At 38.4% G+C, this 20,883-nt stretch overlaps 1 protein-coding gene and 1 pseudogene across 1 annotated transcript; both read left to right on the top strand.

Annotated features, from left to right (window-relative positions):
• The first annotated feature begins 3,344 nt into the window (after positions 1 to 3,344).
• Positions 3,345 to 12,744, top strand: Amy2b (amylase alpha 2B). The gene is made up of 10 exons (XM_004659070.3): positions 3,345 to 3,513; positions 3,843 to 3,989; positions 4,870 to 5,067; positions 6,190 to 6,420; positions 7,478 to 7,611; positions 8,711 to 8,833; positions 8,929 to 9,028; positions 10,325 to 10,443; positions 10,556 to 10,681; positions 12,099 to 12,744. The coding sequence occupies exons 1-10, from the start codon at positions 3,346 to 3,348 to the stop codon at positions 12,286 to 12,288; spliced, it is 1,536 nt and encodes a 511-aa protein (XP_004659127.2). The 5' UTR covers position 3,345; the 3' UTR covers positions 12,289 to 12,744.
• On the top strand, positions 6,995 to 7,123 carry LOC123456134 (annotated as a pseudogene).
• Positions 12,745 to 20,883: the final 8,139 nt, after the last annotated feature.

Genomic DNA, 20,883 nt, shown 5'->3' with positions numbered 1-20,883 from the left:
GCCGGAGCAGCAAGATAGCTAGTTCTGAAAAAGCAGAAGGGCTGACTAATGACCCTCAAGGTCCACCCCGGTGACAAAACTTCTCCAGCCAGGCTTCATCTCCCCAAATGTCTGCCAGCTGGGGATTGAGGGTAAGGTTCCACTGCAACAACATGAAGTCATGAGAGACACTTTACATTTAAACCACCACAGAGCGTAAGTTAAATAAAATTTAATAGTTTCATTCTAACCAGGCTGCCACATAGCAGAAGAGTTGTGAATTTTACCTGGGGAATATAAAGATAAGCTTCATTAAAGATATTTCTTGTGGTTGTTTGAATGAAATGTCACCCATAGGATCATGTGTTGTGAATATTGTGTCACAACCTAGTGGGGTCTTTCTGAGGAGGTGTGCTGCTACAGGTGAGTTTTGGGGTATTATAACCCAGCTTCCCCTTACCAGAATGAGCTCACTTTCTACTACCTCCTGCTGATGTGACAAGACATGAGGCCATTCTGTGAGCTTTACCATGGTTCTCCCACCATAATGAAGTTTCCACTCACAACTGTAAGCTGAAATGAAGACTTTGCTAACATCCACTGCTTCGAGTAGGGTGGTTTTTTTTTTTTTTTCTCCATCAACAACAAAAATAGCTAGTTGCAACATTTATTCAGTTGAATATGTACCATCTACAAAAGATGGTAGGAAAATACCACAGGAAGAAGAAAAGTACTTGGAATTGGAATGCCATGGAGGTTGAAAGTGAATGCAAAGTTGGATGGATGGTGTACATGCAGTTGGCTGGGGAAGGAGCAAAGGGTGCATTATGATTGATAAGGTAATAATTACAGTCGACTGAACACTTGGCATCTTTTCCAGAGCTCATACTTTCTCATTTTTCCCCATCTTAAGTGATAGTGGGCTGGAAAATGTCTTAATGGTTAAGGCACTTTCCTGTAAAGCCTAAGAACCCAGGTTTAATTCCCCAATATCCCTGTAAGCCAGATGCACAAGGTGGTACATCTGTCTGGAGTTCACTTGCAATGGCTGGAGGCCCTGGTGCACCCATTCTCTCTGTCTCAAATAAAATAAATAAACAAATAAAAATAAATAAATATTTTTGAAAAATAGAGATGATATTACCTCCAATCCCTGTTTTCCCAGTATTCCTCTTTTCCTTATTTGTCAGCTCTAATCAATCTATAAACCTATTATCTGTACTTTTGAAGTGAAGTGTGTTCAATCATTGTGTTAATCTAAGCCAGTCAACTCTTTCCTGGACCTCTATAAAATTCATCGAACTGTTTTCTCCCTTTTTTTGACTCTTACACATTTTTTTTTTCTAGGCAGGGTCTCACTCTAGCCCAGGCTGACCTAGAATTCACTGTGTAGTCTCAGGGTGGCCTTGAACTCATGACAATCCTCCTACCTCTGCCTCCTAAGTGTTGGGATTAAAGGTGGGCACTATCACATCCAGCTGACTCCTACACTTCTAAAATCTGGTTTCTTTGCAGAGAGAGACACGATTTTATATTAAATTTCAGCATGGCTTGCTGCACTTTATAGCCTCAGTGGCTCTTTCTTCATATTCTGAAATAACATTCTTGGTCTGTCCGACCTCTCTGTCCTCATCTCATTACCTTCTTCCTAGTCAACATGACTTAGCCTTGCCTTACTGTTGTTGTCAGTGTTCCTTGGGTATTCCAGACTTTTTAAGTTATGAGTCTTTACCTGAATTGCTCTGTCTCTGATCTTCAAATCTGCTTCTAATCCTTAAAAATCTCAGCTACAGTCATTTCTTCTGTGAGGCATTCTCTGTCAATTAGGTCTGAAATGTCACTTGCTATTTATAATCTTGATATTTTATACTAATTATGATTGACACCAGAAACTACTACAACTATTATTATCATCATGTATTTTCATATTTTCTTCTCTTTCCACTAAATCGATCTTTTAGAACTAGAATCTATCTTGTTCATTATTTTATCCCTAACATTCTCAGAGCTTGGAAGAAAGAAGAAAATACTTGTTGCATTGATGGGGAAACATTTTTTTAACCACCATATTACTCTCTTTTTATAAGATTTCACTCAGATGAAGAAGGAAAAGATATCTGAATTCTTATATTTAGTATTATGTCAGATATAACTTATATTTGTCTATGAGGATAAAATGACCACCACTCCAAATATTTCTGTTTTGGCATCAGCAGAAGAAAGGGGAAAATGTCTATTTCTCAAATTCATGAGCACTTAAATTTTATGTCACATCTTTTTCAAAAAATGTTATCTATTTATTTGCAAGCAGAGAGATAGAGAAGAGACAGACAGAGAGAGAATGGGCATGCCAGGGTATTTAGCCACTGCAAACAAACTCCAGACACATGTGGCCCTTATGCCTGTGGCTTACATGGGTCCTGGAGAATAGAATCTGGGTCCTCTGGCTTTGCAGGCAAGCACCTTAAGCACTAAGCCATATCTCCAACCCTTATGTCACATCTTTAATCTTCATTATTTCATTCATTCTTTTATAGACAATGGCTTGTTATGTAGCCTTGAATTCATGAGTGTCGTGTCTCTTCTTTCCCAGTAGTGGAATTTCAGGGGTATGTCATCATGTCCAGAAGTTTCTTACATCTTAATACAAGTATTTAGATAATTAAAAACTGAGGTCAGACAAGAAAAACAGTTCTAAATTGATTATCTTCTTTTTATTTGAAATTAAAATATTAAAAGCATTTATAGATACATAGTCAAAGGAATATTTTGGTTCTAGTAGTAGTAGTGTGTGTGTGTGTGTGTGTGTGTGTGTGTGTGTGTGTATGTAGTGGGGGGCATCAGAAATAAAGACTAATTCTGGTCAAATGTTACATGATTAATGACTGTTTATAGACATCAAATGCCATATTGTAAACAGAATGATGTTCCTTCAAAAATTAAAAATGGGGCTGGAGAGATAGCTTAGCAGTTAAGGTGATTGTCTCTAAAGCCAAAGGGCCCAGGTTCAATTCCCCAGTACCCACGTTAGCCAGATGCACTAGGTGAAGCATACATCTGGAGTTCATTTGCAGTGGCTAGAGGCTCTGGTACACCCTCTCTCTCTCTCTTCCTCTCTCAAATAAATAAAATAAAATCTCTTTATAAAGAAGCATTACGCTCTAAAAGGGTGGGAGATTATTCACTTGGGAAATGTTCTGCATGTTCCTCACCTGCTGTGTTAACATTGCTGTTGATAATCCTGAGATTAGAAACGAGCGGCTTGTACTCTAAATATTTATCATGGTAACATTTCCTCAGTACAATGTGTTTGTTGCAGGACTATAAATGGCTGCTAGAAAGAAACACTGACGACTTCACAGCGAGATGAGGTTCCTCCTGCTGCTGTCTGCCCTTGGGCTCTGCTGGGCTCAGTACTCCCCTCACACTAAGGATGGACGCACATCGATGGTCCATCTCTTTGAGTGGCGCTGGGTTGATATTGCTAAGGAATGTGAGAGATACTTAGGTCCCAAAGGATTTGGAGGGGTTCAGGTAAGCACTGCTCACAGACTGAATTGCAAGGTTCTCGGCGCTTATACAGAAAGGTGTTCTAATCCATTTCATGAAACTCAAGCAGTATTTAGTTCACATAGAAGTATTCCAAGGAAGACAAAATGTGGTACTCTTGGCAATTTTATATTTAGTTTTAGAATATCATATGGACAACTCCAACATGCTGCTAATATTTCAAATGGCTCTAAAACAATGTCACTGTATATTACAAAGGGGCTGATGTTGGTTTATCACTGATTATTTTCCACAGCATTTAGTGATATAAAATACTCTGTAATTTGGTACTCATCAGGATATTTTATTTATAGGTCTCTCCACCTAATGAAAATATTGTGATTCATAACCCTTCGAGACCTTGGTGGGAAAGATACCAACCCATCAGCTATAAAATATGTACAAGGTCTGGAAATGAAGATGAGTTCAGAGACATGGTGAAAAGGTGCAACAATGTTGGTGTAAGTGAATTCAACTTTTCTTTAAATGTATTACACATTTCTGTAAGCAGAAAACATAATTTTAAAGCATTACACTTAGTTATAACACATAGGGAACTATTATTGTTCTATGTTCTAGTTTGTAAATCTTTGTGCTGTTTATCTACAGAGAGGAGAAAATATTTGAAGAAACATTGACTTTTTGTTGTTGTTGTTGTTTTTCGAGGTAGGGTCTCACTCAGGTCCAGGCTGAACTGGAATTCACTATGTAGTTTCAGGGTGGCCTTGAACTCACAGTGATCCTCCTACCACTGCCTCCCAAGTACTGGGATTAAAGGTGTGTGCCACTGCGTGTGGCTTAAACATTGACTTTTCCCTCATATACTGGTACAAAGTTTCTGTTTACACTTCTGTTTATGAATTGGATATGATTTGTATAATCCTGTATACTACTTTATATGATTTCTCTTTCTATCCTCAATTCATGGGTTCTCTACCCTATCACTGTTTTCAATGGCAAACAGCTATTGTATTATGTATACTAATACCTGCCTTCCATTCGGATGCTAAGCAGAGTGTCCAGGCTAACAGTTCCTTTCACCCTGTGATCTAGTAAAACTTCAGAAACGTATAACCTCTCCTGTTTCAACTGATCGCTAGTTCTGATGAAGATGGTTGTTTTCATTTCTCTACAGTTATCATAGTTTCTGGTGTCCCAAGCTCAGCATTGTCCATATCTGATGGCATATTTAAAGTGGTGGTGGTTCTACGTGTCATGTTAGTTTCCTTTGAAGCTGGACTTTTGCCATTATGAATAAAAGTAATAAAATACCTGCTGCAGGTGTATTCAACAACGCTGTAGGTTTCTGTGTCAATCTGAACTAGACACTTTCCATTTCAGGTGCGCATTTACGTGGACGCCGTCATCAACCACATGTGCGGTGCAGGTGGCGGCGCGGGGACGAGCAGCACCTGTGGGAGTTACTACAACGCTCACAACAGGGACTTCCCAGCAGTGCCGTACTCTGGATGGGACTTTAATGATGGGAAGTGCCACACGAGTGATGGGGAAATTCACAACTACAATGATGCTTATCAGGTAGATTTTTAATATAATGATCAGAACCAAGAACTACTGTGCCTCTAATGACATAGTGCATGAACTTAAGCATATATATAAATTACCCATACATATTGTTTATACTGGTTTAACTCCTTCATGAAAGCATGTAGCAGGACAGAGTACTTAAAATTAAGAAACCCAAATCAGTATTCAAAAAACTATCCTCAGCCAGGCATGGTGGTGCATGACTTTATTCCCAGCACTTGGAAACTTGGCAGAAGTTCAAGGCCACCCTGAGACTACATAGTGAATTCCAGTCTGCCTGGGCTAGAGTGAAACCCTACCTTGAAAAAAAAATAAAAGTATCCTCAGCAATGGGGCTGAAGATTAGGCTCAGTGTAGTGAACGTGCTTGAGATGTGCTCACCTGAAATGAGATTGATTCCCCAGTACCATTTAAAACCAAAAAAATAGAATTAATGGAAGAAAAAAGGTAGGGAGAGCAAGAGGGAAGCAAGGAAGGAGAGAAAAAGAAAGAGAGAGAAATTTTGGCAATTAGCTGAAAAAACTCATCAGCTTTATAGTCCAACCTTTCCATTTCTTAACAGTTTTTAGTCATTTATTCACGAGAGTGAGAGCATGGGCACTCCAGGACCTCTAGCCATGGCAAATAAACTCCAGATCTCCAGGTGCATCTGCCACCTTGTGCAACCTGCTTTTCATGGGTACAGTGAAGTTGAACCTGGGTCCTTTGGCATTGCTGACAAGCACCTTAACTGCTAAGCCATCTCTTGAGCCCCACCTTTCCACTTTTTGTTGTTGTTTGTTTGTTTGTTCAAGGTAGGGTTTCACTTTAGCTCATGCTGACCTGCAATTCACTACATAGTCTCAAGGTGGCCTTGAACTCATGGTGATCCTCCTACCTCTGCATTCCTGAGTGCTGGGATTAAAGGTGGGCGCCATCACACCCGGCACCTTTCCACTTTCATACTAGGAAGAATTTGAAGCTATATGTATAGTAGGATGTTTTCCCCCAGTGTCCCATGTAAAAGCATTATGAAAATATTTCTTGATCAATCAGAGAATAAATGAATAATTAAATAGATTGTCAGGTGAGAGAAGACATTTGTTAAATTATACAAAATTTTCTCCTCAATAGGTCAGAGACTGTCGTCTGGTTAGTCTCCTTGATCTTGCACTTGAGAAAGACTACGTTCGTACCAAGGTTGCTGACTACTTGAACCATCTCATTGACATCGGTGTGGCTGGGTTCAGACTGGACGCCGCTAAGCACATGTGGCCTGGAGACATAAAGGCAGTTTTGGATAAACTGCATGACCTGAATGAAACATGGTTCCCTGCAGGAAGTAAACCTTTCATTTTTCAAGAGGTGTGTTTAAACCTATATGTACATAAATAAGATCATATCATTTTATTAAGTATAAGATGCATAGCACACTTAAACATGCAATCTGTATGTGTCAGTGGCTGAGCCACTCTATAGACAGTATTCTTTAGCTTCCATTTATTCAGAGATGGCCCACTTCTTTACCACAGTAGGTTGTTTACCTACAAATGTCACCTTGCCTTTTGTTATATCCTTACAGACCCGTATGCTGACAGAAACTCATATACTTATCTCAAGCCAGATTTTTTTTTCTGAGTTTGAATCTTGGCAACACCATATTATTATTAGTTGTTTCTAGATGAATAGATCTAACTTTCAGCGCAGCAGTTTTCCATGGGAAGAGCACTAGTGACGGAACTTGTCCGTTTACGTTGCAGAAGTACTGTGTGGCTGAGCACTGACAGTGCCCAACGCCTAGTGTGATGTCACTGTGCACTGCTGACTTGTTACCTGTGCGCGCGCTGACTATGCTAGCGTCCTCACAGGACAAGAAACTTAACACTCATCTTGTCACCGGATGTCTTCTCTAAGCTTGGCATTAAGAACTAAGGATCCGGTTTGCTTCGGCAGCACATATACCAAACAGTGTAATGATACAGAGAAGATGGGCATGGCTGCTGCATCTTGGAGCATCCTGCACAAGGATGACTTGCGAATTCACGAAGCACTGCGTCTAAAACTATTTAAAAAGAAGAGATAAGTGTCTAGGTGTAAGGAAAACCATTCTGAGCACTTCAAATAAAATTAATGATTTTACTTTTTTTGGTTTTTTTTTTTTTTTTTTGGTTTTGGCTTTTCAAGGTAGGGTCTCACTCTGGCTCAGGCTGACCAGAAATTCACTATGTACTGTCAGGGTGGCCTCGAACTCACAGTGATCCTCCTACCGAGGCCTCCCGATTTTTGCTGAGATTAAAGGCATGCACCACCATGCCTGGCCAATTTTACTATTGTTTTTTTTTTTTAAATAAAATAACATTTCCCATGATAATACTTTGTATTTCTTATGCTAAAATAACATTTTCCGCTGTATTTCTCCTAGGTAATTGATCTTGGTGGTGAGGCAATTTCCAGTAGTGAGTACTTTGGGAATGGCCGTGTGACAGAATTCAAGTATGGTGCAAAACTGGGCACAGTGATCCGCAAGTGGAATGGAGAGAAGATGGCGTACTTGAAGTAAATAAATCACAGTCTTTCACTTCATCTATCACAGACTTATCACCCTATTACCCCACTATGATTCTCATCCAAGGGTATTCTTGTTTAGAAAACTATTATGAAATTGATTATTACTAAGATTTATTGTTTCCAAAACCACACTTAATCATCTTTTTCTTTGAGAAAGTCAATCATAAGGAAGTGCTCTAACATACTCAAACCTACACCTTGAGATCTTGTCTGTATATCATGTGAGTATTCTAGAGATTGGTAATGTTTAGTAAAAACAAAAATCTGTTAAAAGGGCTGGAGAGACAGCTTAGCAGTTAAGTGCTTGCCAACGAAGCCTAAGGACCCCAATTTGAGGCTCGATTCCTCAGTACCCACTTTAGCCAGATGCACAAGGGGGCGCACATGTCTGGAGTTCGTTTGCAGTGGCTGGAAGCCCTGGCGTGCCCATTCTCTCTCTCTATCTGCCTTTCTCTCTCTGTCTGTCGCTCTGCCTCTTTCTCTCTGTCACTCTCAAATAAATGAAAGAAAATAAACAATTTTTTAAAAAAATCTGTTAAAGCTAGGTTATTATTAATAGAATCCTGCTACCTTTAAAATACTCTCAATGTTATACTGAAGAATTTACATATATTATATCAATTAATTAATATTAAGTAGAAAACTGCTTACATTATAGCAGTTGTATTGAATCCTCATCTTTGCTCAGTTTTCTTTTCTGTTTAATGTGATATGAATGTTTATCCTTATGGACTACCTAATTCACAATGTACTCAAACTTCTAAAATCACCTTGTAATAACAAAAAATTTATATGGGTGATCTGAATGAAAGATAATCTATACATACATATATATGTGTGTGTACATATATGTATATATAAACATATACATACACACACACACACACACACACACATATATATGCACACATACACACACAGAGACAGACATAGAATGTGGTTGCCAATTACATATGTGTATATTAGACAAATTCTCATGGCATAATAACTACAAAATTTGATCGGAAACTATATTAAAGAGAGGCACATTTAGATTGTTTTAAGTCCATTGTGAAAGAATAATGTAAGCGTATGAACTGTTTTTAAGGAACTGGGGAGAAGGCTGGGGTTTCATGCCGTCTGACAGAGCCCTTGTCTTTGTGGACAACCATGACAACCAGCGGGGACATGGGGCTGGAGGAGCGTCTATCCTGACGTTCTGGGACGCCAGGTAGGCAACGGAGCTTTTTGCTTTTTGTCACCTGCCTCTTGGAGATAGTGAAAACATTCTGTTATTCTCATGTCATATAATTTTGTAACTTTCAGACTGTATAAAATGGCAGTTGGATTTATGCTTGCTCATCCTTATGGCTTCACACGTGTGATGTCAAGTTTCCGTTGGGACAGAAATTTTCAGAATGGAAAAGTAAGCTTTAGAATTATTGACAATATCTTTTTCTCAAGAAAATGAAAGCAGCTGTTTTAATTTCACATGAAGCTATTGCATACAATGATTCTCATCAAGTGTTTATTATAAGTTTAGTAATGTGAGGATATTCAAGAAATACTCACTGACATACCAGCAAGGAAAAGAAAATGAAATAAGAACAAGGCACTGAAAGGAAAATACTCACTTGTGAGGACTGACTCCACAGTGCTGAGAGCAAACTTGGGCACACTAATACACATGAAGTTCAAATGCTTTCTGCACACAATGGGACTAATGTAAATATTTTTAAATACTTTGGATTTCTTTTCTTTGTATTAGTTTAATTTATTTAGTTGAACCGAGATTAACCACAGAAAGTACAACAGAAAGGAAATGATGTGAATTAAAGAATAGACACTTGGAGATGGCTCTGGGAATACTGAGGAAGAGAAAATCGTGGGCCACTTGCTAATGACATTAATTTCCCAACTTCAAAGAACAACTGAGGAGTAAAAAAGATTGCAAAGCTATCTTAGCATCCAGGGAAATATTTCTTTCCATTTTCAGAGGCAGAATCATGTAGAAGCTTCAAAACTAAAGTAGAAATGTCTGTCTTCTATAAGTCAGACAGGTATTTATGAAGGATTTTTTTTTTGTGATTCCTTTCAATTTTAGAATACTGCTGCTTTGTACAGCAAGTCATTCTATCATTGGCTTTAGTACTTAGAATGCATCTTTTTACTTAGACAACTCCTACTATTTGCATTCACTACTTCCTGATGTCAGTAATCACAGATTATTTCCTTTTCCTTTATTTTTCATTTCAATTTCACCAAGTCTTCTGTCTGCTCAGACCTGTTAGTCAGGTCTACCACTCATCACGTAACCTGGTTTGACTGCTTACATCCATCCTCCTAGACTGTTTTTGCCTTTTGTTAGAACCTTTTAAAAGGTGTTTAAACTAGGTGTACTGGAGCCTACATTTAAACCCCCATAATTCCTGACACTAATGCTCTTGCCATTTCTGTGACATTGACCCACTTGTAGTGAAATTAAGAAACCACTGCATGAACAGGTAAAGAAAGGTTAAACATTTGCTGCCCTTTCAGCGATATGTCCCTAGAGACTCAGAGTCTGTGAAGATGCTGAGGTCTCTGTCCAGGTCTATCAATGCACTGAAGGAGGAGGATGCTCAATGCAGACACATGTAGCATGCCTGGGTGGGTTTGGTATACTAGAGAAAGAACAGACAGATCCTGTATGGTAATAATCAGAGTGCTTATTTTAATTAAGGATGTTAATGACTGGATGGGACCACCAAATAACAATGGGGTGATCAAAGAAGTGACTATCAATCCAGACACGACTTGTGGCAATGGCTGGGTCTGTGAGCATCGTTGGCGTCAAATCAGGTGGGGGTGTCTCCTTAGAGATGTCTTCTTTAATAGGAGACATTCTGTAATATTTTATTTGCACCTTTCAAATTTTAAGTATATCAGCATTTAATCTGATGCTTCCTTTTAGGAACATGGTTGACTTCCGAAATGTAGTTGATGGCCAGCCTTTTGTGAACTGGTGGGATAATGGGAGCAACCAAGTTGCCTTTGGGAGAGGAAACAGAGGGTTCATTGTCTTTAACAATGATGACTGGTACGTAGACATCATGAAAATACAGCATTTCTTACTGTCATACTCCAGGTTTTTTTCTTTTCCTTTTCTGCCCATGTGCTGCTTTTTAATATATTAAAAGACTTGGACTGGAGAGATAGCGGTTATGGTGGTTGTCTGCAAAGCCAAAGGACCCTGATTTGATTCCCCAGTACCTATGTAAGCCAGATGCACAAGGTGGCACATATGTCTGGAGTTTGTTTGCAATAACTGAAGACCCTGGTACACTCATTCTCTCTCTTTCTATCTGCCTCTTTCTTTTAGTCAGTTTAAGTTTACTAAGAAAACACACAGGTTCAGAAAAATACAGAAAAAGCATGAGCTGGATCTTACTTTCTTCCTCTGTTCTACAAAGACTTTGCTTTAGGCAGAGTTTTTTCTGTGCATCACAGTGTCGTGTGCATATGTGCACGTTCAGGATACACACGCAACAAAGCCCGGAAATAGTCAGTGTGAGTGTTGTGTCATTAAAAGAATGTTTTCTTCGTATAGGATTGTCTCCTTTTTGGTAGCTCTTACTCAACTATCCTCTATCGGCCCTTTTGATATAGACTCTTCAGTTCTCTATTTTTCTGTGATCTCTATTTACAAAGCATATAGGCACATGGTTAAGGCCACTGATTTTCCTCAAGACACAGCTGTGTTTTCATCCTAAAATTCCCCATTACTGCCTTTCATTTGATTCTTATGGCTTCTTATCTGTGAGATTCATTCACCTGCATGCAGAGCTAGAACTCAGAGGACCACTGTGCAAGCTGCTGAAATGACTTTTTCTATTCCAGCTTTTATTCATGTTTCGATTATTTTGTATTTAAATGACTAATACTTAATTCACATTTGTCACTATTTTGCCAAAAGAGCCCTTGGCTAGTTACTTAGTTTCTTTAATTTTCTGGATGGGAGAAACAAAATCAATTAGTATGGGATAACTTTTCATTTCAAACTATGTACATGTTTATGGAAATTATGGATTATTTTTAATTCTAGTTCAATTTCATTTTAGTCACATGGAAGCACATAGTTTTTGAAGAAACTCTCAAATAATCAATCAATATTTTATAAATTTCAGAAGTGGACAACTTTGAAATGTTTTTCCTTATCACAGGAAGTGTAAGAATTTGGTAATTCTTACAAATCTCCGCTGATTCTTTAGTTTTCATTGTTTGGCAATACTCACCACCAATTAGGAAGTGGCCAGGCCTTGGAATGATTTTTAGAAAGGAGTGCTCCCACAGCTGCTGGAGAGGTCCTTGTGTCTGGGTGGTCTCATTAGGCCTTTGACCACTTGGATAGACATAGCACAAGGTTAGAGTATTTGTTTGTTTTAGAGATAGTCTGCTATCTACACTTGACTGTGTTGAATTTAGGTTAAATGTTATATTTTTAATATGTTTTTCAGGGCACTGTCCACCACCTTACAAACTGGTCTTCCTGCCGGCACGTACTGTGACGTCATTTCTGGAGATAAAATCGATGGCAACTGCACGGGAATTAAAATCCAGGTTTCCGGCGATGGCAGAGCTCACTTTTCCATCAGTAACTCTGCCGAAGACCCGTTCATTGCCATTCATGCCGAGTCTAAGTTGTAAAATCCTCATTAAATGCACCTTTAGGTTGTAATACTGAGTGTGCTTCTTTGTGTATACTTTAGTCCTTATGGCTCTTTAACTCTTCATACATTCTCTAAGCAATCAAATTTAAAAATTCAAAAAAACCATTAAAAATCACATATAAGTATACAATTATCTGGTAACTGCAGCCACAATATTGTCATGATTTAGAATATTCACCTTAAAATACTTGTCAAAAAATTTCTTAGAATTGTTCAACCTGACAAGCATATTGTGTTCTCATTAATATCATTAGTTCACCATGTATCTTGGATTGTAGTTTGTCTATAATTCTTCCATAATATTTTTACAAGTTAGGAAAAATTAGTGTATGATAATTCCCATACTAAGATAGCTTATTTGTACAGTTTGCACAATATGAGAATACTTGCAATTGAGTGTTAAAATTACAATAAATTTAAGTTTTAAAATTTATGTTTAGTTGTATTGAGGTCACAGTTATCCTCTACTTGCTGTGGCATGCTATTTTCTTTTTTTATTTTTTCCTGTTCTTATCTGCTATGGATGTCTTTTGAGGGCTATTTTAAAACTTTGCTAAAATTTTCTTCCTCGTCTTCTCTTAGTACATTCCATCTTCACTTTAAATATGAAATCTGTGTGGTTCTAGTAAAGATTTTCTTATATCTCTCAGTTCGTTCTTATTCTTAGGTGAAAAAAATAGAAGCTACATCTTGGAATGTTCCCGTCTCTCGACATTAGCCTCCACTTCAGCTCACTGCACCTTGAAGTAGTGTTTCTACTATAGACAGGGCTCTCATGGAACATAGCACAGCCCCCACACACGTGAAGCTGGTGAATAATTTACAGAAAGTAGGCAAGGCATAGCAGAAGCCCAACATTCCTGAGGATCAAGCCTCTCAAATATCAGGAGATCTGTCTGATGGTGACAATGGTGACTGAGAGTCCTCCCCTACACCAAGTTCTTCTGTTACACGCGGGTTCATTGAAGCCTATGTCTCTTCTTCACCCCGTCTATCCGCTAGCCATGTTCTCAAAGAAGCCCTTGATACACGATGTTTCTTTCATGCCTTCTGCCACTCATTCATGGAGGTCACCATCATTCAGAGCTGTCATACAATATGACTGTAGATTCCATTGTTTGACCCTCCCCACATTCTATCTTCCCAGAGATGACTAAATAATGTTCCCCAAATTACAAAATCAAAATGTTCAATTTTGTCCAGAGGTGTGCTTTACAGTAATTCCAACATTGTCCCTCTTTTATGCCATTATCCACATGGGAGTGTCTGTGAAAGGTAAATGCATTCCCTCCATAAATTTCCAAAGACAACATATCATAGCACCTCGGGGACGTATGAAACAGTCCCTGTGTCAACTTTTGAGTCTCTCTCTCTTCCTCTCTAAAATCTTCTATCTTTTAAGTGTTAAAGCATTTTTGGTGACAGGGTCTACCTTTGTAGCCCAGGCTGGCCTCAAACATGCTCCTTTAGCCTCCCTAGTGCTGGTAAGACAGATGTGACCACCAGGCCCAGCTCATTGTCATTTGCATCTGAAACCTGATTTCTTAACAATTCTGTACTTGTTCTCTAACTCAGTCATTTCCCAAGTCCTCATTAGGCTGCTCACTCCTGACAACACATCCTTCTCTGTTATTCAGCTCTCAGCTTAGCTTCTCCATCCAACGTCTAGCCCGTGCATATCAGCGTCACTGCATGTGAGGAAAACCCTCCAGTTTGTAGTATCCTTCAGACTTAGCGATGCTACACCTTTGCTTCAACCAACACCACATTTCATTCCTTCAGTGGTTGTTCAAATCCTCAGAAGCCTTCTTCAGACCCACCCCATCTCAAAGAGCCCTACAAAGTTGAGCAAACGCCTCAAACATACTTCAGCCAGCTTTAATTTCACTTCTGCTTACATCATTCTCCACTGTTATAAAATATTTTTATTTATTTATTTGCAAAATAAATTTGCACACACACAGAGAGTGCGGGGGGGGGGGAGAAAGAAAGAATGAAAGAAGGAATGGGCACACCAGGGCCTCCTGTCACTGGTAACAAACTCCAGATGCATATGTCTTTTGTACATATGGATATGCATGAGTACTGGGTGTTCATACCCAGGCTGCCAGGTTTAGCAAGCAAGCACCTTTCACTGCTAAGCCATCTCTTGAGCCCCATTCTCTAGTCTTAAACAAGTCCCCTTCTGTCTCCTCCAGAAACTTTCTTGTTCTTTAAGCCTCTCCTCTCTTTGGTATGTATTTTTTCCATTGAAATTAGATTTGGGTATTCATTACACTTTTTTTTTTTTACATTTTATAAGTTTTTCCTTTGTGTTTTTAGCTTCTTTCTCTCCATTAATTAATCTTCAGCTAATTATTTCTCATTATTTTTCACTTTCTAATTTCTGCCTTGCTGCATCCAGGGGTCTGCTGGTTTCTACCCTGATTTCTGTGGAAATTGGCAAGCAATGTCATCACTTATCCCTTTGAATACTAAATGCAAAAGGTCATTTTTAGACGTCACATTAATCATGTCTCTCTCTGTCTGGCATCTGACACTATTTTGTCCTCTTTACAAATAAGTCTTTCTTTTAGGGAGTGGGGGCTCACACTTGTAATTGTAGTACCACAGAAGTAGTTAGTAAAGGTGGGAAAATTCCTCCTACTTCCAGACATATGTATGTATGTGTAAGTTTTGTTTTACAGAGTGTACTCTCTTAGTTCTTTGAATACTCAGTCCTTAGTTCACATACAAATGCCTGTCAGAACTCTGTGTTCAGCCGTCTTCTCTTTTTCTTCCACCTTTCAGCTTTTGTCATTTCAACACTTCTATACCTTTGACCATCAATCTAACAGACAAGAGTGACACAGGTTCTAACCAAGTGTTCTTTTCATAACTAGATTTGTCCTAATGCCAACCATGTTTACCAAGATGTACTTTCTCTCAGCATCTCTTAAGGTGTACATCAAAGAATGGACTCTTGGTAGCATCAAAGAGGATGATTTGGAGGTACCTGATGTACTTAATAATGTACAGAGGAGATAAAAAATAGTAGTTACACCAAATGATGCTGAGAATTGAGAATTCATCAGGCAAATATGGAGACAGAAGTGCTAAATTGTATGAACATTCTGAAGCACAACTTGTCAGTTTCGATTAAAAAAAAAAAAAAGTAAACTAGGGTGGTGGTGCACACCTTTAGTCCCAGCACTCTGGAGGCAGAAGTAGGAGGATTGCCATGAGTTTGAAGTCACCTTGAGATTACATAATGAATTCCAGGTCAGCCTGGGCTAGAGAGAGATCCTGCCTTGAAAAGCAAAAACAAAGAAACAAAAAGTATATTCAACCAGCACATGATCTTGGGAAGTTTTATGAATGACACCTCTGTTCCCCTCTTTTTAAAAGAGTGATCTTGGGCTGAAGAGATGGCTTAGTGGTTAAGGTACTTGGCAGAAAATCCAAAGGACCCAGGTTCAATTCCCCAGGACCAATGTAAGCCAGATGCACGAGGTGGTGGTTCATGCATCTGGAGTTCATTTTTGTAGTGGCTGGAGGCCCTACACGTATTCTCTCTCTCATCCACTCTCTCTTAAATAAATAAATAAATAAATAAATAAATAAATAAATAAATAAATAAATATCTTTTGTTTTTTTAAGGAAAGAGTGATCTTAACTGTTAGCATGACTGTTGTTGGTCCTCTGTGACTGCATGATCATTCAGTTCTGCAATCTAGAAATCTGTGTCTTATCTTTGACTACATAACATCTTTTAGAAGCAATGGTACACCAAATCCTTTAGATCTCGCTATTTAAACAGTTCTTGCTTGTGCTGTGTTCTCTCCCAATTGCTGGTATCTGTTCATCTGTTTCCTAAATTACCATAACATCACATTTTACTTATGTCTGTATGCAAAAAGACCACAGACTACCAATTTAAATCCAGATGTTTTATTTCTTTTAATAAGCTACTGCACCAAACTATGAGATTATTCACAAGATAAGGGGAAGAGCCATCTCATACTTTAACAAGTCCAAATTTATTTCAATCATTTATGCATATGAATAAGCAGGGAACCGCTTTAAGAATTCTCTAGTGTTTGACAGGGAAGTAGGGCATCTATGATATTTTGAAAGTGCTAAAGATGTAACTTTACCTCCAACAGGAAAGGGCAATGTGAACATTATAGGAAATGTTATGAAACCATAAAGGGATACTTAAAAGGGATTCTAAAATGTGGTGACAGCATTTGAACACAGGAATATTTTTTGTGCATATATTAGAGACTTCCCAGAGAGCAAAACATTAAAGATGTATATTAGTAGAAATTGTGACTATGAAAGCACCTTATGTGAAATCCTGTTTACTATCAAGGAGTTGACTATAGTAGATTTCATTGTAGTTTTATTATTTTGATTTCAAAGTCTGTTCAAGTATTTACATAACCAAAATATCCTAGAGCAAACCTCATTTAGTAATAAATTCAATTTTTCAAACTAAAAATCAACAGAATGGGTAAATGTACAAAGGTAAAAACCGATGGCTGATGAAAAAGTAAATTTGTTTCCTTTTGGATTGAAGATTATAAAGAGCATGCTGGAGTTAGAAAAAAAAAGTTTAAATATTATTTGCTATTCTGATTTTTACTGGATTATTACTATTGCATATTAGAGAGTTCTCAGTAACTGATTAGAATTATTTTATGCTTACAAATGAATCTTTACTTTTAATAAATTATCAATTGTTTCTTCTGCTAGACACTAACAAGGTTCTAAAGAAGGAAAGAGAATGTTAAGAAAGAGAACAGGTAGAGTGTGCTTACAGGCGCAGTTTCCAGTTTCCCTTCCCTGTCCTCTTCCACATCAGGGTCCCAGCCGAGCCTCCTTCTGCCACCTACTATTGCTTCCCAGTGAGTGAGATCATCCCTGCCTGTGCCCTGTGCCCATTCCCCAGCTCTTGCTCTCAGCATAATAAACCCCCTGTCCTGCAGTGTCAGTAGCTGAGTATTCCCTTCCTACTGAAATGAGTTCACCCCGTCTTCTCCATTCACAAATCATACAAAGTGCCAAAGAGGTACAATGGTAAGAAATCCAGTTACAAAACTGAAGAAAATTATTGCATCCATACATTTACTAGAGAAATTCAGCAATAGTCTCACCAGATGACAGAATCAGCAAACTTGAAGACAGGCCTTCTCCAACTTACAGAGGCCAAGTAGATAAAAGAAAAACAATGAGTAGACTAAGGGATTCATGGTACATTAGAATGTGAAGAAACATATACGTTCTAGAACTGCCACAATTGGAACTATAAATAGAGTGACAGTAAACATATCAGAAGCAGTAATGTCTGAAAATTTCTCAACGCTGAGGAGAGAAGTGGAAATTCATTAAAGAAGTTCAAACTAACCCTACAGGCCCAAATGTAAAGGAACCCACATGTTATTGGCATGGTATAATCAAGCTTCTGAAATTTGTAGCACCAAAAAGAATTTGTGGAAAGACATGTATTTAAGTTGCCCATAAACTTTTTAACAAAATGCTCATGGGGTGGAAGGTAGTATAATGATAAATTCAAAGTACTGAAAGAAAAATACTGCCAACTACAAATATCTGACAAACACTGCCTTGTAAGAATGAAGTTAAGGGACTGGAGAGATGGCTTAGTGGTTAAGGGCTTGCCTGTGAAGCCTAAGGACCCTGGTTCGAGGCTTGATTCCCCAGGACCCACGTAAGCCAGATGCATAAGGTGGCGCACGCGTCTGGAGTTCATTTGCAGTGGCTGGAGTCCCTGGCGCGCCCATTCTCTCTCTGTCTCTGCCTCTTTCTCTCTCTGTCTGTCCCTGTCTATCACTCTCAAATAAATAAGTAAAAATAAACAATTTTTTTTAAAAAAAGAATGAAGTGCAAAGTAGACTTTCCTAGAGCATTTTGTTCATGCTTGAAATGTGTCTACTATTTTAGTGTACATGAGCGAGCATTTTTCTTTTATAGCCAAGAGCATACTGATGAATTATTAAACATGTTTCTAGTAATTTAACATCATCTTAAAACACATACACACACACATACACACACACACACACACACACACACACACACACACACACACACATTCTAAGATCAAAGCACTTAATGGCCATAACTTTAGTTATATGATTTTTGGTTAAATAACTGCATAAAGACAGACTACAAGAAAAGAACATGAACACATGACAGTGGCTGGCCAGCCTTAGACATGACAATGGAGGGGGAAATACATATGTATCCTTTTCTTTAAAATTTTAGGTATACCTAAAAACTGAGAGAAACTTGAGCTAGTTTGATATTTTTAAATTTTTTTTATTATTTATTTATTTATTTGAGAGCAACAGAGAAAGAGGCAAACAGACAGAGAGAGAGAATGAGCATGCCAGGGCCCCCAGCCACTGCAGACGAACTCCAGATGCGTTGTGCCCCCTTGTGCATCTGGCTAACATGGGTCCTGGGTAGTTGAGCTTTGAACTGGGGTCCTTAGGCTTCACAGGCAAGCGCTTAACCGCTAAGCCATCTCTCCAGCCCAAGTTTGATATTTTTAATTTATGAGTACTCACGTATTAGTCACTGTTACCATTTCAACAATATAGACATAAACATGCAATGATTTGGTAGCTTTTAGGTTCAACATTGGTCAGCTTTAAAAATACCTGTATTTTTATTTATGAGAGAGAGAAAGGAAGGAAGGAAGAAGGAAGGAAGAGGAGAGGAAAGGAAAGGAAAAGAAAGAAGGGAGAAAGAAGAAAGAAAGAAAGTAAAAGAATCAGTACGCAAGGGCTCCTTGCCACTGCAAATGAACTCCAGACCCATGCGTCACTTTGTGTGTCTGGGTTGAACCGTCGGGGCTGGGACAAAGAACCAGGGTCAACAGGCTTTGCAAGCAAATGCCTTTAACCAATGAGCTCTTTCCCCAGCCCCATGTGAAAGTTTTAAGGTTAAACTCTTAACCATGGTTATTTTCTCTCTATCGGTAAGCAATTCTGAAACCTGAATTTTTCAAAGTTATAATTATTCTTAGAAAACTTACCTCTTAAAGTCAATACAAGTACTGGTAGTTTGAATTTAAAAGTGACACTTTTTTTCTTTGCCTCTGAGTATATTCCACCACTTTTGCAATGTTTGAGAGGCCCGCTTGCTGTAAGGAGGGTATGCACCATGGAGTTGAGGGGCAACCTGTATTAACGTCACCATGTGTCATAAAGAGCTAGCCACTGCTATCATGGATAGTAAATGTGGGCTCTGCCAGACAGACGTAGGTGTGTGCATTTTTGTCCCATCCTGAGCTCCCGTTGAGCAGAGCAAAGGGTCTGTGGCCCTCTTCTTATGGTTGGGACAGTTAATCTAGTCCGTCAGATAAAAACCAGATTGCTAAAAATATCTGACCCTCAGTTAGTGCCTCATAGTTTAGTGTGTTGCCTCTCCTCACCTAGAGAAGCAAGTGCCTGGGGTCTTGGGATCACGCTTCCAGCTTCAGGGATGGCACCCGTGGCCTAAGGCATCTTTGTTTCTGAAGGAATTATGCTTTCAGTGAGGAGATGAGTAAGTCCAGGGAGAGAAAGCAGCTCCCAAGTGGAAGCCTTATGAGATGTAAGAGACCCTTTGTAAACTTACGAGGAAAGAGGCAGATACTGTGGGGAAGCAAATCATATGGAAATTCTGCAGGTGACGCCCAAGAGGAATGAAAGAGAGAAGCAGAGAAATCTGTATTTTTTTTTCCCCTAAGGCAGAGTCTCACTCTAGCCCAGGCTGACCTTGAATTCACTAGGTAGTGCCAGGCAGGCCTCGGACTCACAGTGATTCTCCTACTTCTGCCTCCCAAGTGCTGGGATTAAAGGCGTGAGCTGCCATGCTTAGCTTATTTGTCTTTTGATAAAACTAACTCTTGGTTTCATAAATTCATTTGACTATCCTTTTCATCTCCATTTGGATACTTAAAGCTTATTTCCATCTATGGATTTGGTATAGCCACTTCTTGTCTTGGAAGACATTACAATGCATCCTTAGTGAGTTTTTTAGAGATCCCTCTGATGGTTAACTGTAAGGACTCATATCTATAAACTTTCATCTTAAAATTCCCTTTCGTATATAAAAAGGTTCTGATAATATTAATTCCATTTTGATCTCTTGGGAAATTTATTCTGAAGTGTTGCTGATATATTTATCATTGCATAATCTATTAAACAGAATGGGGTACTGAAGTAACCCAGTATCATTGTACATGTTGTATCTGTACCATTATGTCCAGTAGTATATGAATTATGAAAAATGAGTGTGCCTGCATACAGTATATATATATATATATATGTATATATGTATATATATATATATATATATATATATATATATATATACACACACACACATATATTTGCAATTACTGTGTACTATTTTTGTTCACTTTGAAATGTATAATGAGTTTTTAATACCTACTGACAACTTGGCTTAAAATATGCTTTATTAGATATAGATACAATTATTTTTCCTTGTATGTGACTTGCATTTGCTTAGTGTGTTCATTTCCACAATTTTAATTTCAATCTGTGTCAATATTTGCCAC

Source organism: Jaculus jaculus, chromosome 19, assembly GCF_020740685.1.
Source record: "Jaculus jaculus isolate mJacJac1 chromosome 19, mJacJac1.mat.Y.cur, whole genome shotgun sequence".
Lineage (NCBI taxonomy): Eukaryota > Metazoa > Chordata > Mammalia > Rodentia > Dipodidae > Jaculus > Jaculus jaculus.
This window is presented reverse-complemented; position numbering and strand designations above follow the sequence as displayed.